This window comes from Sceloporus undulatus, chromosome 2 (genome assembly GCF_019175285.1).
Source record: "Sceloporus undulatus isolate JIND9_A2432 ecotype Alabama chromosome 2, SceUnd_v1.1, whole genome shotgun sequence".
Taxonomy (NCBI): domain Eukaryota; kingdom Metazoa; phylum Chordata; class Lepidosauria; order Squamata; family Phrynosomatidae; genus Sceloporus; species Sceloporus undulatus.
Window position 1 is genome coordinate 57074269 of NC_056523.1, and position 20054 is coordinate 57094322.

The 20054-nt window shown below is 39.9% G+C and overlaps 1 protein-coding gene across 4 annotated transcripts in view; it reads right to left on the reverse strand.

Moving 5' to 3' along the window:
* Positions 1 to 3807: 3807 nt before the first annotated feature.
* FLNB (filamin B) overlaps positions 3808 to 20054 on the reverse strand; it is a 102004-nt gene continuing 85757 nt past the window's right edge. For all 4 annotated transcript variants that reach the window (XM_042454779.1, XM_042454778.1, XM_042454777.1 and 1 more), the window contains 13 exons: positions 19288 to 19461; positions 18240 to 18398; positions 17769 to 17972; positions 16554 to 16706; positions 15955 to 16077; positions 13167 to 13433; positions 12356 to 12493; positions 12146 to 12261; positions 9668 to 9800; positions 8328 to 8504; positions 6600 to 6818; positions 6188 to 6391; positions 3808 to 5514 (listed from right to left, as the gene is read on the reverse strand). In XM_042454779.1, coding sequence (XP_042310713.1) covers positions 5327 to 5514; positions 6188 to 6391; positions 6600 to 6818; positions 8328 to 8504; positions 9668 to 9800; positions 12146 to 12261; positions 12356 to 12493; positions 13167 to 13433; positions 15955 to 16077; positions 16554 to 16706; positions 17769 to 17972; positions 18240 to 18398; positions 19288 to 19461 — 2255 coding nt within the window. In that variant the 3' untranslated portion in view covers positions 3808 to 5326. The remainder of the gene's footprint in view (positions 5515 to 6187; positions 6392 to 6599; positions 6819 to 8327; positions 8505 to 9667; positions 9801 to 12145; positions 12262 to 12355; positions 12494 to 13166; positions 13434 to 15954; positions 16078 to 16553; positions 16707 to 17768; positions 17973 to 18239; positions 18399 to 19287; positions 19462 to 20054) is intronic.

Sequence of the window (20054 nt, forward strand, 5' to 3'; positions counted from 1 at the left end):
AATCATAGTGTCCTCATAGTCATGGTGGAAACTTGAACGTAATTTCTATACAAAATCCTGTGGGAAAGCCCGCTGGAAGAGTCTTAAGTGCCTTCTTAAAGCATCTAAGGTGTTGATAAGACGGATGTCCTTTGGCAGGCTACTCCATAACCTAGGGGTGGTGGCAGTAAATGCTTTGTGGAAAGTTACAGTTAATCAGGTGTTGCAATATTCCACCAAGTTCTTCCTGGATGTGCGTGGGGCGGATTATGTAGGGAGAGGCGTTCCCATAAATAAATTGGGCCCGAGCCATATAGGGCTTTAAAGGTAATAACCAACACCTTGTATTGCGCTCAGAAGCTGATTGGAATCCAGTTATGAGATTTTAGTACTGGTGTTATATGGTCAGACCTGCATGTACCGGTGACCAATCTGACAGCTGCATTTTGAATTAATTGAAGCTTCCGAACTTGGTACAAGGGTAGCCCCAAGTAGAGCGCATTACAGAAATCTAAACGAGAGATTACCATTGCGTGTACCATTGCTTCAAGGTCCTTTTGGTCTAGTAGACAGACTTTGAGGCTGCAAAATAGTCAGCAAGCTTTGTAGGATTTTTATTGAAACAAAAGCAACAACATTAAAATGGGGAGGGGTGAAAGGTGGTTTTAAAAAGCCTTTGTGGACTATGCTGCAATTGCAGAAAAAGTAGGGATTTTGGCATTTGAACAGCAACACTGTCATAAATTCACAGTGTGGTACATATATGATTGTGGTCGAAGCGTGGGAGTGGGCTAAGTCTCGGGTCTCAGATATAACAGTCTGTGAACTCCTGCCAGTCTGCAGCAAATTTCCAGGAAGGAAGAAACAGTTGTAGCCAATGAGCACAAGTAGGAAGCACCATGTATGAGGTGATGATCATTGCAAAGTCTGTGCATTTATTTAACCAATTGAAGTGGGGAGGGTTCCAGTTCAAAGTCTGTGCTGCAGTGTTAGTTTCTACAGTGGCTAGCACCTTAATATCAACACAACAGTTGATTTAACATTTGATGGAGACAAATTCTGTAGCATGATGCTAATATGCACGAGCCGTCTCACCAAACACACTGAATGTATTGTACAAATTACCACCATGCTTAGTGCTACTCCCATTCTACCCACACACACCCCATTCTAATTTAGGCCTTGCAGCCTAGGGGTCCCAAGCTATTGGGATTTTCATGCCACTATGGTAGTCTAGTTCCCTCCAGATGTGTTGGACTACAGACTCTTGCAATCCCATAGCAAGGCTGGAGCAGGTTGCACTCTTTAAATAAAGTCCGATTTGAAACACACACACTATTACAACACCAATGGACGAGTCTTAACTTCAGTATAAGATTTGGTTTTGCACAGAAAACTATGCATCCTTTATGAGCTGTGTTAAATCACAAGGCAGTAAAGGTTAATGGCTAATGAATGTTCACATAGCCCATGACTGCAATTGGTAAGTTTATGAAGCTACCGTTATATCCTGCTGATGATGTAACTCTACCAAATTCTCTACTTTACTTGGAGGCTGTCCAGGTGTTCAGTGGTCTCCAAGCTGTGCTCTTTAAGGGATTTTGGACTTCAGTTCCCAGAATCCCAGACTATTGGCCAACATGGCTGAGGCTTCTGGGAGGTGAAGTCCAAAATCTCTGAAAGCGCACAGTTTGGAGACCACTGTGTTAGATTAACTGTTTGGAAGAGCTTTCGATAACCCTCTCCCCGAGGGACAGATGGAATCAGAACTGGCAGAACGTATTTCAGCTGCAACCAGATTTTTACTCAAAGATCAAGATGAGATGTTATACTGTCTCTCTCTCTAGCTCAAGTATTTTCTAGGATGACTGTCAGCATATGACCAGGACATCAAGCACAGGTTTTTCATGCCATTTATTAATTTAATCCACAGTTCATATGCTAGTTTTAACACCTAAACTGGGTAGACAATTTGTGATCCCCTAGATTGTTATTGTCGGATCGCAGTGTTCACCAAACCTAATGAAACGGCCAATGATGAGAGATCATAGGAGCCACAGCCTGAAAACTTGTGGAGGGGCACATGTTGCCCATTCTTGACCTAAAATATTTAGTATTTAGCATGCTAAAGTGATAGGATGTGACTAGTTTAGAGACAGATTGGGACATCCCTATGATTTTAGGAAGCTTAAAGGCTGCATCTGCTGTTATTGCTGAAAGCAAGTTCTACAGACAGAGAAGGAGGGGAATGATTTTGCTCTGTACTTAAGATTTCCTTGTTGCTGTTAGATACTTTGCTAACTTGTGTTTTTAGGCTGCTATTGTTGGGTGCCTTCCAACTTATTTCTGACTTGAAGAGACATTATCACTGGGTTTTGGCAACATTTGAGGTTTGCTTTTGCCTCCCTCTGTGTTAAGTGGAAAATATAGGAAAATATATAAAGGAACCCTGTAGCACCTTTGAGACGGCAAGGCTTTGCATCTGAAGAGTGGAATGGAGTCCACAAAAGCTTATGCTACAGATTTTTTTCAATGTCAAAGGTATTACAGAATGTCTTTACATCTGTTTATACAAAAACAAAGTAACATGGGTTATGCAAACATAGGCGTTTGAAGCTCAACATGTCCAAGACGGAGCTTCTTGTCTTTCCTCCTAAGCCCACCCTTCAACACTCCTTTTCTGTCTCTGTGGACAACATTTCTATTCAACCAGTCCAGCAAGCCCGCAGTCTTGGCTCTATCTTTGACTCTTCTGTCGTGTATCCCTCAGATCCAGACCACAGCCAAGGGTTGTAGATTCTTTTTGTACAATATTGCCAAAATCCGACCATATCTCTCCGCCTCTACTGCCAAGATCCTGGTCCATGACCTAGTGATCTCACGACTGGATTATTGTAACGTCCTCCTGGCTGGGCTTCCTCTTTCTCACCTCCATCCTTTAATCTCTGTCCAGCATTCAGCTGCATGCATTATCACTTCCACCCACCACTCTGACCACATCTCTCCTGTGTTGGCATCCCTTCACTGGCTCCCTCTCCCCTTCCGCATTCAGTATAAGCTCCTGCTGTCGACATTTAAAGCCCTCCATGGACTGGCCCCTCTTTACTTATCAGACCTTCTTTCTCCTCACCTTCCCACCAGGGTCCTCCATTCTGGTAGTCAAGGGTTCCTGTCTCAGCCCAGGATTTCCTCTGCCCCATCCCGGATTCGCCCCTTTTCACTTGCTGCCCCTCACTCCTGGAACCTTCTTCCCCCACAAGCAAGAGCCATCACTTCTTTAACTAGCTTCAAAACGGAGTTGAAAACCATCCTGTTCAGAGAAGCCTTCCCAGGCATTGCATAATTGTCGCTTACCATCTGATGTTCTTTTAGTGCCTGTTTATCAAACCATTTCCTGTATTGCTATGTATTGTATATGTATTATCCTACTTGAGAGTATGTATTTTCCCTGGATGAAGATTAACCTTCCATTATGAAGCCAAGCCCTCCCTCCAGTCCATCTGCCTTGGTCCAGGCCTCGGAGGTAGAGAGGAACTGCTGGACCTCTTACCCTTTCCCGTCACCACTCCCTTCTCCTTCTGTGTCATGTCTTTTTAGATTGTAAGCCCAAGGGCAGGGAACCGTCTAACTAAAAAGATTGCATGTACAGCGCTGTGTAAATTTACAGCGCTTCATAAATAAAGGTTAATAATAATAATAATGCCTGTACTACTGTAGGTTACAGTTCCTACCAAGAACAACCAACAGAAATTTCACATAATGGTGAAAAGCAAATTATTCCATTAGATATAAACCACAGTAAAACCAATATTGATAAGCCCACCCAAGTTTGTTTTTTTAACATGCACATTTTATTTCATGAAGCAAACATTTGTAGTTTTTAATAAGTTATGAGATACAATATTACAATCTTGCATTTATTCCAGTTTATTTTGCTTTTCTTTAATAGTTTACAATGTAGTGAGTATTTCACATTAAGGCACACAGCACAGTTAAAATCCTGTTACTCTATTTCTCCACCAAGAAGCTGTGCTTAACTTAGTGCACTGATATACAAACTACAAAAAAAAGTTTACCAAGTTAAAAAAAATTGCTGAACAGGGGGAAAGGAACAAAGCTACTTCTAATTAAGTCTATTCCTCCATCAGGTACATTTAAAGCTCTGAGAAAATTCTGCTAAAAACCACAGCAGCTTTGTAGTAACTATTACCTGCATGTTTGGAATGGATCTTTGAAAAAAAAATTTCATTTCCAGTATTAGAACAGACAGGTATTCATTTCTTTCTGCCAAAACAATGAAGGGAATAAACATCTGTATATGAATTCCTTGGACTTAATGTTCTTCTTTGAAAGGGCTCAAGTAATTTGCCTTTTTAACTAGCTGAGAAACATTCAGAGAGTCATTTAATGGTTAACTGCTTAGACTAGAAAGACTTCACATCATCTTTACTTGGGGTTATGTCCCAAGATACTTTTTTACTGGACTGGACTGTGTTGGGCAATTAAACATCTTTACAATCTAGCCAATAATTGAGCTTCATGAACATTCTGTGAGCAGAAACAGTCAGCTATTTTTGCACTAAACATTATTGCAGGTTGTATAGGATGCATCACAATTGATCTTGAGCATTCAGAAAGGTGCATCTCTGTAAGATCATCAACCTAATTTGGCGGCCTGTCAAGAACCATCATAGTTAAAAGCAAACCAGCATTATAACTGCACAGGAGGACAGTAGTGATCAAAGCTTCTGGCAACAGTTCAATACCCTCTTTTGATTCTCTTTAAGGAAAAAAAAAGCAAGCAGTTTTAATTTTCCTCAAACATAAACAGCCAAGGATTCTGTAAAGCAGCTGTTAACACAATTTTGGGTTTCACTATTAGGTATTATTTAAAAAATCAATCAAGTATACAAAGGCACATTAAGTACCACTTTAACCTCATTTCTTTACAGAAGAACTTTTAACTGGCAAAGCCGAAGTGATATTCTACAACTAAATGAAATGTTTCCAGTCTAAAAAATTCCATCATAAATCAGTAGTTTAAGATACCCAATTATCCATGACAAATTCCAGTTTAACTTGTAAAATCTAAAATACGCACACACACAAAGACAGCATCTTTCAGTATTACATGATTTTGTACTGATTCAGAAAGGTACAATCGGAATATGACAATTACACTCTATAGCAGTGATATTTAAGACAAAAGAAGGGGATACTTTAAAAACATTAATGGGGAACATTAAAAATGTGCATATAGGAAGATACTTTGTTTCTTGTAGGACCGCTCACAGTATTGCATTGTACAATTTCATTTGTGGAGAGTTGTATCTTTTGGAAAGTGACCTTAAGGAACAGTAACATGGAATGGACTTCCAGGAATGTGTTCTTCACCCCACTTCACAGCTAGAATGTAGTCACCCTTCTCCTTCACAACATATGTTACATTGTATTGATGGTTTCCCAAATGTTTCACAGATACTTCTTCACAAGGTGTTGTAGGTCCATGGACACCAACCAATAACATACTCGAACCTAAGGCAGAAAGAGAAGATTAACATTACATTGAGAACAAAAAATACTGCCACCAAAATTAAACAGCTCCAGAGTGCCAATAAATATTAAGAATTTTAGCATGTTTAGACAGTGTATATACCATATATGTGTATATAAATATATATTTACATACTACACTGCTCCCTTGGGTTACGAAATTAATTCGTTCCGCGGCCGCTTTCGTAACCCGAAAAGCCTTCGTAAGCCGAATTGCCATAGGCGCTAATGGGGAAAAGCCGCGTTTCGTGCGAAAAAGCGCCGAAAAGCACCAAAAATTTTTTTCGTAACCCGAAAAACATTCGTAACCCGGAACAATTATTTCCAATGGGATTTTTTCGTATCCCGGAAATTTCGTAACCTGGGTATTTCGTATCCCGAGGTACCACTGTAATTATACAGACAAGATAGACACACACAATACCAGGCACATTTCTTAGGTAGCCCCAAAATATGACACAACAGTTCCAATATTTTTTTTCTCAGCAGTCTGTTCATTTACTTCCTTGCTGTATGCAATAATGGGTGACTTGATATTCAACTGTCAATGACAATTCACACATTTTCTCTGGAATATAAAACTTCCCAGGTGCAAAGCTCAGGTTTGGCCACCAAACTATTAAGAAACCCCCAAATGTTTTTTCTAATAGATTACCTGCTTTGCTGCAGTCTACGGAGAAAGAATTTTTCTGGCCCACAAAAGCTCTAGCGAGCCCTGCACCTCTGGAGATAACTTTGCTTGCATCAGATGAAGATTTAGGAATGGCACTGTAGCAGGTATCAGTTGTTGATCTGGTGACAGATTCCACCATAATAGAAGACATTTCATTTGAGACACCTGGGCTAACCAATCGCTGACCTAAAAAGGGAAGTGAAATAAGCCAGAGCTCAGTTTAGCAGTATGCCTACATCCTGGTGTTAAGTCAACAATATAAGAATTTACAGCTATTTGAAACAGATATTAAAGGCAAGAGAATGGTGCCTCACTCCCACCTTTTGCACTATGAACCCCCCCTGCCCAAACTGTGATCACAAGAGAACTTTTACAACTGGCTCACTTGTCTTACCTGTCACTTTTGCTTTGAAAGGGCTACCAGCTATGTGATTAGGTCCTCCATATTTAATTCCAATTAAGTAGTTTCCTGGAGCCATAGGTGTGTACATGACATTGTAGCCCTCAGGTGCTTCTTGACAATCCATTTTCACCTTTGATGGGCCCTCAATGGTAACAGCAAGGGTACCTGGGCCAGCTTTGGTGGTGTCTATAGTAAACATGGACTGTAACCCTGGAAAGCAAAGTACAAAACTTAACTTAATCCTGTTAAGATCTTTGATCTTAACTTTGTTTTAAATGTACTCTTTATTTAATATTACTGTAAGCAACTTTAGAGTTCCATTATTGTAAAGAAAGATAACATATAAATCAAATAAATAAATACTAAATATATAGGGGGAAATCCCACAAGTTCAATTATTAACTCCATTCCGTCTTAGCAGCCACATATTTGTCAAGCATATATGACAGATGCAAGATCATGAAAAGCTGTAGTTCTTAAGTGACTTATATTTATAGATGTGCTCCTCCCCACATCCTTTGTATTTTACTGGGCATGGATACAGAGAATCTGAACAAGTAACATCAGAGAATTAAGTTTTACACTAGTCCATTGCAAGTGATGTTCCCAGAATGTATAAGTGAAGTGGTACCATATCATCTATTTGTACTGTCTGAATCATGCTAATGGAAAAATCTCATTGTGATTCTTGATGGAACTACAAACTTGTCTCTCAAATACTATTTCACACTTCCAGCTGCTATTGAACAAATTTGTGAAGACAAGAGCGGAACAAAACAAAACAAAATTGGATGTATTTGTACAAAAAGCTATCTTTAGAACATGACTGTGATCCAAAACTAATCAGTCTTCATGGCCATACAGAATCCTGCTACTGAGTCAACATTGAACACTGTCTCCAAAACATAGTACAGAACACAGTATCCAAAATACTAAGAATCAGCTATGACCAATCAATACTTTGTTGGTTAACTGACAAGTGATACTCACCTGATCTGCCAAGTTTCAATCAATTTTAATTTCTCCAAAGGTATAGGCACCATCATTTAATACAAGAGTTTTTACTCCCAGTCCCTTGTTATTGCTCATTCTAAGGCAGGCAGATGCCAACTATACTCATAGTGTCAAAGTTTGTCCACTCTGGTTTTAAAGTGTCCTTTTGAAGAACGCCAATTAGCTCAAAACAATTTTGTCCATCTGTGATTGTTTAACTTAGTACTAAGCCAGAGGATCACACTTCAGGAAAACTGTTCTTTTTTCCCCCCAATGTTTTTATTGAGTTCCATACCAACTTATCCAACCACATTATATTTCTTGTTATGAATATATCTTGACATATAATAAATATTCCCCTATCTTCCCCCACTTGTATAACATACTTCAATGTATTTAGTTTGTAGCTTCCAACAACTTCCTGTACCCCCCCCAAATAAAACCAGAACGATCTTAAACATGATTAACATATTCTGTCTCTTGTGACTCTAACTTATAATATTGATAGCTTTCTTGCTTATCTCCCTTGCCAGGAAAACTGTTCAAATAGGTTTGGCGTCTTGTCCTGCACATACTAGATATTGGTTTTTTTCATAATTCATGGTTCAAATAAAAACTCATGCTAGCTGATTACAAGGAATGCTGTCTTCCTGGAGACTAAAATACTGTTTACCATTCCAATACCATAAGAAGAAGAAGGGGGAAAAAAAGGGGGGGGGAGTTTACCTGTTATGCCATTCTCAAGGCCTGGACCATAGGCAGTAACAAGAGCTGGGCTTTCTACCTGACCTGGCTCTCCAACTCTTACTTTGAAAGGACTGCCTACAACATGGCTCCCATTGAACTTCACATCGATAGAATGAATACCATTTTCACGTGGAATGAACCGAACAGCATATTTATCTGTAACAAATATACAAAAAATGTTATTTACAACTTGCCACAAGTAGAGTGTACCTGTCATCCTAAACTACAGCATATCAGCCTTCCATGATTTATATTCTTGGCAAAGAATGCTTCTGGTCTGAAGCATTAACTCCCTGAGGTCGGTGCCTCATTCTGCCTAATGGTAGGGCCAGCCCTGCCCATGCAGAAGACATACACCAATATTTGAGCTGGCATATTTAAACTAGTCTTTATTTCATCACTGTCAAGTAAGAGACAAAAACTATTGGTAGAAATTAAGGCCAACATTTGAAAAACACTTACTTACATCCATTGACAACCAAGTTTTTTTTATTCTGGTAAAGATTATTATTACAGGACTTGTAAATAATTTTAGTGGGGCAGTATGGTTTAATGGTTTGAGTGTTGGACTTTGACTGGAAGACCATGGTTTAAATCCCTTTTCAGCCACAGAAACCCACTGAGTCACTTTTACCAAGTTACACTCTCAGGGTTAGAGGAAGGCAGTGGCATTCTCTGAAAAAATCTCACCAAGAAAATCCTAGCATATGGTTTCCTTAAGTTGGCACTGACATGAAGGCACATTACAACAACATGAATAGTAGAATATATTCTGCTCTACAAAACAAGTGACTGGCCTGATGATTGTTCTGGAAACATTGCTAATGTTTTCCAACAGATACATACCCCACCAGAATTATCTAAAGAAACTAAGGGCACTGCTAGAATCAGCTTGAGAGTTATATTAAAAAACAAGAAGGGACACAATCACCTGTGTGGCAGGATGGGAATTGGGACCAGCTGTTGCTTTACATAAAAGATAAAAAGATCATACCCCACCAGGCCATTAAGATGTCTGTGACATAACTCAACTTGATGTGCTCCCCTATGCACAAACATACTTTGATTTTACACAAAGCACAGAAACACTAATGGTTTTACTCACGAGTTTCTTATTTTTGGTTATGGAAGTAGTTTTCAAAGTTTTGTGAAAGAGAGCTTCTTGTACTTGGGTTCCAAAATAACTACCTAATCGCCACTGAGCATGTTTCTTACTTTGTATGTAGTGGCATCTGTTCAGTTTGTGAAGGCTCAGACACTGGACTGCTGTACTACTTAATGAATTCTGTATTTTCACCAGGTTTTTTGTGCTTCCTTACCTTGCTCCAATTCAGAAACATGGCATTCTTCTACAGCTCCAATTGGGCTATGCACTTTAGCATCAATCTTGCCCTTTGCCCCGTTAAGTCTAATTGCGAAGGCTGCTGGCTGGTTAACTTTCAACCCAGACTCCTAAGAATGTGACATTAAGATTAACACACACTCTGACATTTGGTTTGCAAGAAAAACATGCTGCAACAATTCAGTAATTCACTACCTCTGAAAGAGAGAAAAACTTTGTGTCGCTTTGTCTAAAAAGCATCATGGAACCAAGATGCTAGCTGTAATATGGAGAGTATCTCATCTGTACTGTGTCAGCATAAACAATGCTGTTTGCACAAACATTTCTGCTCAAAGACTTCAGTACTATGAAGGCCTTAGTGGACAACATTCAACCCTCTACAAGACTTAAACTAGAAAGAAATGCCCTGATGTTTTCATGTAGCTTCCAGAGACAAAGTGATATGATTTTCCCTTGAAAAGCTGGTTGTATTCCTGAAAGAAAAGGTTTGTACTGTTCAAATGTTCAGTTCCCTATGTTATGCCTGCTTTGGTATAACTCAGCATTCACTTGGGATCTCCCTTCATCATGTACAGCTTAAAGTATTGCCAAGAACAAAAGGCTTTTACATCCCCATCTAGCATAATACTTGCAGTTTTCTGTTCAAGGAAACTATTATTTGCGCTGTGCTACTGGACATTTCTGGTACTGATGAACCAGAAGAACACATAATACGCTGCACAATACTGATCATCACATACATGTACATATATATAAAGACACAGTACCAGGTGATATATCTGTGTGATTCCAGCTCTTAACCATTGGAAAATTCAAGTTGTATCACTGGTAATATTAGAGCACAATGCTTTGCTTTCAGTGTATAGCTTACCTGTGATTCCATTTACAGCTTTCTCCTCAAGAGAGAAATTAACTGAAATCAGCAAAAGCTTAAAACAAAAGTAGGACACTAAAAAGTGTCAAAAAATTTATAGAGTGTGGGGGGGAGCTTGTTTGTGGAAAATGATCACCTCTCTTCACCCACCCTCATGCCAATCAATTTTATTTCTCTCTTCAGGGTTAAAACCAGCTGACACCACACATTCTGTCAGGAGTCTTTAAATGAAACACAAGAAAAACATCAGTACCACAGCAGCTAATTAGCATCCTTGTAACTCCTCCTTACTGAGGTGATTTGGTTTAGAAAAGTGTACTGATACACCAGGAATTGGTGCACAAAAACACAGATTATGTGTGGCTGTGTAATCTAACTATCTAACCAGCCTACCTTCAAGGTGAAAAAAAAAGCCAACACATACTAGCTGGAGTTTGGCTGAAACCAAGTCTCTCATCCAGATTCATTACAACTTACATTTAAGGCAGGTCTAAAATGTTGCATTAAACTCCATGCAAATCCCAAAAAAAGATAAAGGGCTATACATAGACTCAAGCCTTTACAGAGCTGACATTCACTCCACCTTTGGCAGCTGCTAAGGAACCATGTGAACCACAAACCTGTGGTTTTGTGACACCTGCACAACTGTGAATGACTGCTTTGTCCTCGCCCCTGAGCTCAATCTCTTTAACCACATGCATTGTTAGAACACAGCTAAATGCTTCAGTGTTGGGCCACAATCCTATAGCTCCACTAGTGAACCTATGCTGGAAATTGAGGTAGTGGGAGCAATAGGAAGAGGTGGGAACTACTATTTCATGAATGCCCAGCTCCTAGGGTTTAGTAGCAATTCTCTACACCACCTCTTCATACCATCTCATCTCTGAGGATTCTGGATGCCAAGCATTCAAGAAATAGGCACCTTGGAGCCAGTCAAATCTCCTCCCACCAGCATTGCTCTCCCACTTGTGTGAGCATGTACAGTGGCAAGCTGGTTGGAAAATGGTTAGTTCTATGCCTTATCTTCATGTGATTAGGCTAACTGACCACTATTATTTCCAATTGCTGCCAAATTATAGCCTTTACACTGAAATGCCTGAACAGACCTAAACTGAAATACTTAAACAGGTAATGTCATGGCTAGTGACTGGATTAGTGATTTGAGTGCTAGTCTAGGACTCTGGAAACCAGGGTTCAAATTCCTGCAGACAAAGAATCCCACTGAGTGATTGTGCATAAGTTACACTGTCTCAGCCACAGAGGAAGGCAATGGCAAACCCTTTTTCAACAAATCTTGCCAAGAAAACCCCACGACAAGGTCACCATAAGTCAGAAATGACCTGAAGACATAACCACCACCACAACAGTGCTGTTAGGAAAATATAGCAACTGGCTATTTTTTTTCCTGAGCAGGTATACTGTGAAACAGTGATCTATATAAGGAGCTGTTCCCCTACTGGAAAGGCCTGATTGCTTGCCAAGGATTTCCTCCTGAGAAGTTCTGCTAGTAAGTGTAAGAGCCTGAGAACAAGGATGAAATCAGCCTGTGGTAAGCTGCACAGATATTTCCTTGTGTCTCACCTGAAGGCTCATAACAGTAAGCCTACGTGCATCATCTGAAGGAGCTATCACAGGAACCAAGTAGGGGCTCTCGGGAACATGCTCATCATTGAATTTGATGGACACCTCGTAGTTACCTGAAAAACAAAATAACTTCACTAAGCAAACAAGGAATCTGAACTGTACCTCAATTCATTAATATTTCAGGTCATTAATAATTAAATTTTATACCAGGCTCTTGAGCAGTATATGATACACCACAAGATCCATCCTTATGGTCTTCAAACACAATTTCTGCTTTACTTGGACCTTCTACAGCAATAGAAAGCCCTCCAGCTCCAGCTTCTCTCGTCCATATGCTGAATTCAGCTGTTGGCAAAATACAACAATTAGAAACAGACATTATCACCTTTCAGTTCCTTTCTTGTGACTACTGGGATAACATTCCGAAAATGCATTGTAACCAGTCCAGAAGTGTGTGACCAAAGCAAACCAAAAATGATAAGTCATATTATTACTGGTTTATAGTTTTGCGCTAACACAACACAGCACTGTAGTTCTTCATATGCTATATCTGGCCATTCAATATCCATCTGGTACTGTTGACCCCACTACAGTCCCTCGTCATGATCATTCCATGGTAAAAGTGGCTGGAGGTGGGAGAAATATTTGGCTATGTCCCTCTAGCCAGACACAGAATTATTACATCACCTGATGAGATCCACCAAGGCCATCCAAAGTTCTCAACAGATGAGGTAATCATTTCATGTCTGGCTACAGGGACATAGCCAGACACATCCTTGAGCCCACTCCAACCAGCTCTCCACAAGCCATAGAATAGCTAGTGAGGGCTATTGTGGCTCAACAGCAGCAGGGAGGGAATACCAGAGAAAGAGAATACCAATATCCTCAACAATTAAAAAAAACATAGGCAGGCATAAGGTGGGCTTATGCCACTAACAGGATATGAGCCAGGATATGAGCCACTGCAAGAAACCAGACCCTTGTCATGTATGTAGGTGTATATCAGCACCAGTCTTACCTGGGATGCCTGCCTCTGCTCTTTCAAGTCCTGGACCACCAGCTCTGACCTTATTGGCTCCCCCTTCACCAAGAGGTCCAACAGTGAATTGGAATGGACTGCCTGGAACATGCTGCCCTCTGTATTTCACATCAACAGTATGGACCCCCATTTCTTGAGGTACAAAGCGGACACAGTATGTGTTTTTATCATGCTCTACAATTTCTGCATCTGTAATTCTCCCTGATGGACTAGTTACCCTGGCTGACATGTCGCTAATATCAATTTCTAAAAAGAAAAGAAAAGAGTCCAGTGTTAATGGAAAGCAGGAAGATTTTGTTTTTGGTCATGCTGCACTCACTGGGTGGAAAATATCAAATATTTTATAGTGGGGGGGGGGCTACATTCACATTGGCTGTTTTGAGAACGTCCTCATGTAAAGCCTCCTATGGATGAACTCACCATGTCTGCTTAAGTCTGCAACTGAAGTTCTTAACTATTCCTGGTGAATTCTAATGCCTTCTGACTGAGAACATTGACTGGGGACAGAGGGTTTACAAAGTGCACACAAGCATTTAAAAACAAAACAAACACAGTATCTTATGTAAAACTCATGCATGTATCCATTTTACCAGGTATAGATTTATACATCAGGGATCCTAACTTCCAGAGGTACAACCATCAGACATTTTTGAAAATCAAAAAAATATAATATGGATGAGAAACCAACTGTTTGCTCAAGAGTAGCAGTGAGCACTCTTTGAAACATATCACCCATGCATGTTCAAAAAAGCTGATAAGTTTCCGCACTGCACATGAAAGACTGTGTCTCTGTTGGCAGTGAGTCTGCACCCCTGAACAGAGTTGGCGGGGAACAAGCAATAACCTCCAGCTGTTTTCAGCAGAAAATTTCTTTCTGAATCCCAGCATCCATTTTTGTAACTTTTAAGCTCTATGTATTAGCCTACTGAAAATCAGAACACACAATATTGTAACAGACAAATATGGAGTTTGATACTGTCCTAAAATATTAAGTCCTCCACCTGCCCTTGCAAAGTATGGGATTCACAGAAAGAGATGGAAAACAGACTCCTGGAGAGTCTGATATATACTGAAAGGAGCCTCAGCTAGACCCAAAATGGGTCACAAATATTCAAATGGAGGATTTATATTTTAAACCCTTCCCCTTCTGAATGCTCACGCCATTCCCAATGAATACAAGCCTACCAATGTTTTAACTATTTTCCTAGTTACATAGATGGTCTTTTTTAATTGAGAGCACAGAGAAAAAAAACTGCTTATATTTATAACACTATTAACTGCTGAATGTGAGATTTAGGCTCCACGCATTCTGAAAAGAAAAAAAAAAGCAATTTTTGTCTTATTACTTGAGCATTACAGATTAGACGGAATATTTGCAAAAATAAATAATAATAATTATAGGGCTTTGCTGAAATATGAAGTGCACATGCAGAACAAGAGAGCCAGCATGGGATACTGGTTTGAACACAGGATTAGGACTCTGGAGATCAGGGTTCAACTCTCCAGTCAGCCATGAAAACCTGCTGGGTGACCTTGGGTGAGTCACACATTCTTGGCCATAGAAAACCCTGTGCTAGGTTTGCCTTAGGGTCACCATAAATCAGGAACAACTTGAAGGCATACAACAACAACAATTGCAGAACAACCTCAGTACTAAACATACCCACAACCACTACAGAACTATGCATGTAATATTTGTGCAGATCCCAAAAACAGACTGACTGAAAACTTTGTCTTCTGATGTTAGTTGGGGCATCAGTGAAAATGGGACACTGCAGTTCTCTCAACTGAGTCTGGCAGTTTTCCCTTTGCTCAGCACACAAGAAAGTGGGACTGAAGTGATATGAAAGATAGGACAGTCTCTCCAGACATACAGCCATCTGGAACCACGTAACTATAAGATGGCAACAGAGAAAGAGAGAGGAACACAAGACAGGAAAAGCAAGATTTGGTTAGAGTAGTGGAGAAAGAAAAGAAAGAAGATGGCACAATATATAGCAAAAAGAAGCACGCAGAAGAATAACATCTAATCTGAATTTCTGACACAGATTGTGTAATATTTGACTGAGGAAGAGAAGATTACATGCCAAGATTTTAGATATTTAGTTTAGGGTAAGCTAAAAAAAAGGCAAACAAGTTTTACCACTGTGGGTTTCATGCTAGAAGAATGAAAGAATAAATACAACTTATGTGTATTTTCTACAGTTACCTCTACATGAAAAAACAGACACTAAACACATTGCTATGTCAGCAATTTCCCACCCATCTACACAAACAAAATTGGAAGAGAGCACCTCAAGAAGCAACCTTACTCTAATGGCAGAATGCAGTCTTAATTCTAACAGAGAAGGGAATTAAAATTCTGGGTTAGTAGGTATAGCATTAGACTTCACTCAATCTAGATCTAAAGCCAAGTCTCTCTCATGGAGGCTAAGAAAATTAACAAGCAATTGTGTGCATTCCATACTGGAAGCATTAATAAAAATTAAGTGTATTTTTCATGGGGACTGGCAGTGCTCAGACTTCCCATTTTCTGAAACCATCCTGAGTCCCATTCTTGGAAGAAAGATGGAACAGAAGTTTATCTGTTACAAACTAACTGAGCCAAACACTCAGAAAATTCAATGACTTATTTGTTCTTGTTCCAGGGGAAATAAATATAATAGAGAAGACTTATTAAATGAAGCCCTGTTTGTTTTACATTCCCCCCCCCTTTTTTTTTTTTTTAATCAGATGCCATTAAACTATACCAGAGGCTGAAACTTACCTGGAATTTTTAAGTTAAGATCACACAAGCTTCCAACAGTGGCCACAGAAGGAGCCCTTTGGGCACGAGTGATGCTTTCCTTCACCCTTCCTTCTCCACTTATTTTCACAGTAAAGGGGCTCCCTTTAATTAGAACAAAGATGATCACACTAAGTTGCACTTATCAGAGCATAAGTAAACAAGACATATATATAGGCAGCAGAGGGTTTTTGAGAAAAATACTGGCTGCAAAAAGTGCTATTGTCACAGTGGCTTAGAATCTTATCCCACTCAAAAAGGAAATTAAGCAGGAGACAAATAAATAGTCATGGCTAGCTTCATGTAGCAGACCAGCCATTTCTGTGTTCTCTGAAAATGGAAGAATAAGCAATGTGCTGAAGTAGAGACAACTTCACAAACACCATAGGTTCAAGTGACTTTACAAAATTCATTTATCTTATCATGCAGACTTTTGCCATCAATCTACTTCTTCAAGTATTTTCATACCCTAACAGTAAATCTTGACAAATCACCAATGCAATCTATACTCCACGTGATCATTGCTCATACATTAGCAAAATAGCAGCTCCTATCTCACCCAATTTTTCCTTTCCTCTTACCTGGGATGTGCTCATCAGCAAACTTAGTTGACACTATGTAAACACCAGGAACAGTTGGGAAATATGATACCCTGCAAGTCCCATCCTCTAGATCTTCTGTCTGGATATCCACTTTACTTGGTCCTTCCACTGCCAGTGATATCCCACCATAGCCTAGAAAAGAGCAGTTGCAATGAGAGCCAGCAACTAAGAGGAGCTCCTAGCTCAAGTGTTCCCTTAAGTGAAATCTTTATTAAGATGGATGTCACAGATTTCAAATGTTACAGTACTGGCAAATCAGTAAGAGATACAACCTTGCCAGATATTTTTCTTATGATATACTCCCATGAATTTTACCTTTCAAAAATTATCAGAATAAAAGACGATCGAAACCTGTTCTATGAAGTCCCTAATATTAGGCACACCATGCATACCAGTGTACAGTCCATGAATAGAGGTGGGTAGATACGGTAAGTATATAAAAACAACCATACAGAAGTCAGGTGTTCTGTCTACAACTGGTGACTCTAGATGCTTTCAAACTATTGTCAAATTTCAGGAAAGAAAGAACAAGAGATGTCACTATTGTAAAAGCCAGCCTGGTTGTTTGAGGCCACAAGAATTACATTTATAAAGTTATGCACCTAAGGAAGACTGCATTAAACAGTGTATTACCAGAATTATTGCCACACATTTATCTGTATTTATATTTTGTTATCATGTATCACACATTTATAACTTTCTGTCTGCTTGCCTTGGTGTTAACTAAGTAGTTATACATTTGGTGTGTGTGCGTGTGCATATTCTCTTTGTGTAATAAATTTTAAAATACGGTATTGTCTTCTGCATGATTACACAAACAGCACAGGTATCATGTGTTTTATCTTCTGAGTATACAAATTACACAGGTATCATGTGTTTTATCCTCTGTAGGCTAGATTTCAGAGAAAGGAACTGGGAGAACTATGAAAACCCTAGAAATTCATGGAGTTGCCATAAGTCAATAGGAGACCCGAAGATACACACAAAGAATGAGAGAGAGAGAATGAATTAAATTTGCTGGTCAAATGAAGAAGTCATTAAATGACATCTAGATTTCTTCAGCTGTTGGAATCAGAGCATACTATGTCCTTCACTCACATAGGAGTCAATCATTCACACAAGGGAGTAGCATTATCCATTAAGCCAACATGAGGTCACTGCCAGAGATTTGCAGAATGGAATACTACCACTAACCTGCATCTCTTGTATCTACAATGAAGTCACACATTTCAAACGTGCGTCCTTCCACCAATCCACGTCCAGAAACTCTCGCTCTTCTTGCATCACCAATCTCAGACTGAACCACCATAATGGACACTGGGCTGTTGGGTACATGACTTCCATTCTTCATAATACTGACCAGGTGTTCTCCCACCTCCCGTGGAATGAATGAGATACCTGCCAGAATGAAGCTGCTGGTGAGACAAATTTATACCATTCCACTTTATAAAAAATTCCTATCAATTCTTCCCCCACTCCACAAAAAATAAAAAATAAACCACAACAAAAAACAAGACAGCATCACTACTCTCAAATTCCCAAATTAGTAACACATTCGAGAAGCTTACTGCAGCTTCCAACTGTGACCCCAATTAATGTACCAAAGGCCACCCAAAGCCAGAGACACCAATGTAGAGACCTCCAGAGAAGGCCCAAGGGACTTACCAATGTGGTTGTTTGGTAGTCTTTTCAGAAGGCAAGGTTCATCTCTGCCAGATGGGGCTTTAATATTGGCTGTCAAGAGGCTAAGATCAGTTTCATTAATGTCCAGCAAGAAATCAGCAGCAGAGCCAAGCTTAACTTGAGAACGCCTTCTATTGTCATCTTTAGGAAAGAAGATTCCCCATTAGGAAAATATATACTAAACAAATCTTCAGCAACATGCTTGCCAATCATTTTATCTTAATATTTTGGGTTAAACCACTTGTGTGCCTTTCAGCTTTGATTTTAGAGAGAAAGCATCAGTGAAAAATGGAAAGATACATGCTGCTCATCTGTTTCAGAAGTTCATGGGAGAAACTGAAAATCTAGATAAGCAATAACTGAAGAACATTTAAACTAACAACTCAGAAGATTTTACAGAGAATAGATTGAAATTCAATTTTTATACTTAATCCTTGGTTTTTAACACAGAGAAAACTTTATAAAACTTTCACACTGGCACATGGCAGAGAGCAAGGGTGGTGAAATGGCAGCCCTCCAAATTCTGGCAGACTGCAGCTCTCAGCAGTTCTCACCACTAGTTCTGCTGACTAGAAATGATGTGAACTGCAGCAACAACAGATGAAGGGCCAGACTTTGTCCAGCCCTGGCACAGAGACTGAGCAATTCAATATTCCACCACACCAAGTTGTCACTTCTCAACATGGATTTATTTATTTTTTTAAAGAAAAGAAAGCAACCTGGACAGAATATCTAAGTGTAAATGGTAATCCCTTTCCTTACATGAATTTACACTACAATATGCTAGATTACTAAACTGTGACCAAGTGCAACAAATGCTTTAAAACCAACTCTTCATGAGTAATTGCTCCATGGGAATTCTTGGTCAATTCAGTGTTAGTATTTTATTGTTGTATTGTAAATAGTACTAAGTGTCTTTTAAAGTTGTATTCCCGCCTCGATCCATGGGAGAGACGGGAGGTATAAATAAACTACATTATTATTATTATTATTATTATTATTATTATTATTATTAAAAAGTTGCTCATACCTGTGATTTTGGCAACGAATGGGCTTCCTGCAATATGTTTGTCATTGTACTTGACCAAGATACTGTAGTTTCCTGGAAGTGTTGGCAAGTAAGTGACTGTACAAGTACCATCCTTGTTATCAATGCAACTGATCTCTGCTTTTGAGGGACCCTCAATCGCCAAGTCCAAGCCACCTGTTAAAAATGAGGAGAAAGAAATGTTTCCAGGATTTTGCCTCTGGGGGAGAGAGAAGGCTGGCCCAGTTCCATCAGGGGCTGGCCTGAAGAAAGAAGCTCCTCCCTCCCTAACTGTCATCTTTCGGCCTGTAAGGGAGAGAGTAGGCTGGCCCAGTTCCATCGGGGCTAGCCTGAAGATAGAGGCTTCTCCCTCCTTAACTGTCATCTTTCGGCCTGTAAGGGAGAAAATAGGCTGGCCCAGTTCCATCGGGCTAGCCTGAAGATAGAGGCCCCTCCCTCCATAACTGTCATCTTTTGGCCTCTGAGGGAGAGAGTAGGCTGGCCCAGCGTCATCAGGGGCTAGCCTGAAGAAAGAAGCCCCTCTCTCCATAATTGTCATCCTTCAGCCTGTGAGGGAGAGAATAGGCTGGCCTAGCTCCATCAGGGCTAGCCTGAAGAAGAAGAGCCCTCCCTCCGGTCCATCTGCTTTGGTCCAGGCCTCAGAGGGAGAGAAGAATACTGGACCTGATTCCCTCCCCCCTCACCATTCCCTTCTCCTTTTTCTTTTAGATAAGCCTGTGGGCAGGGAACCGTCTATTATCCCCTCTGTT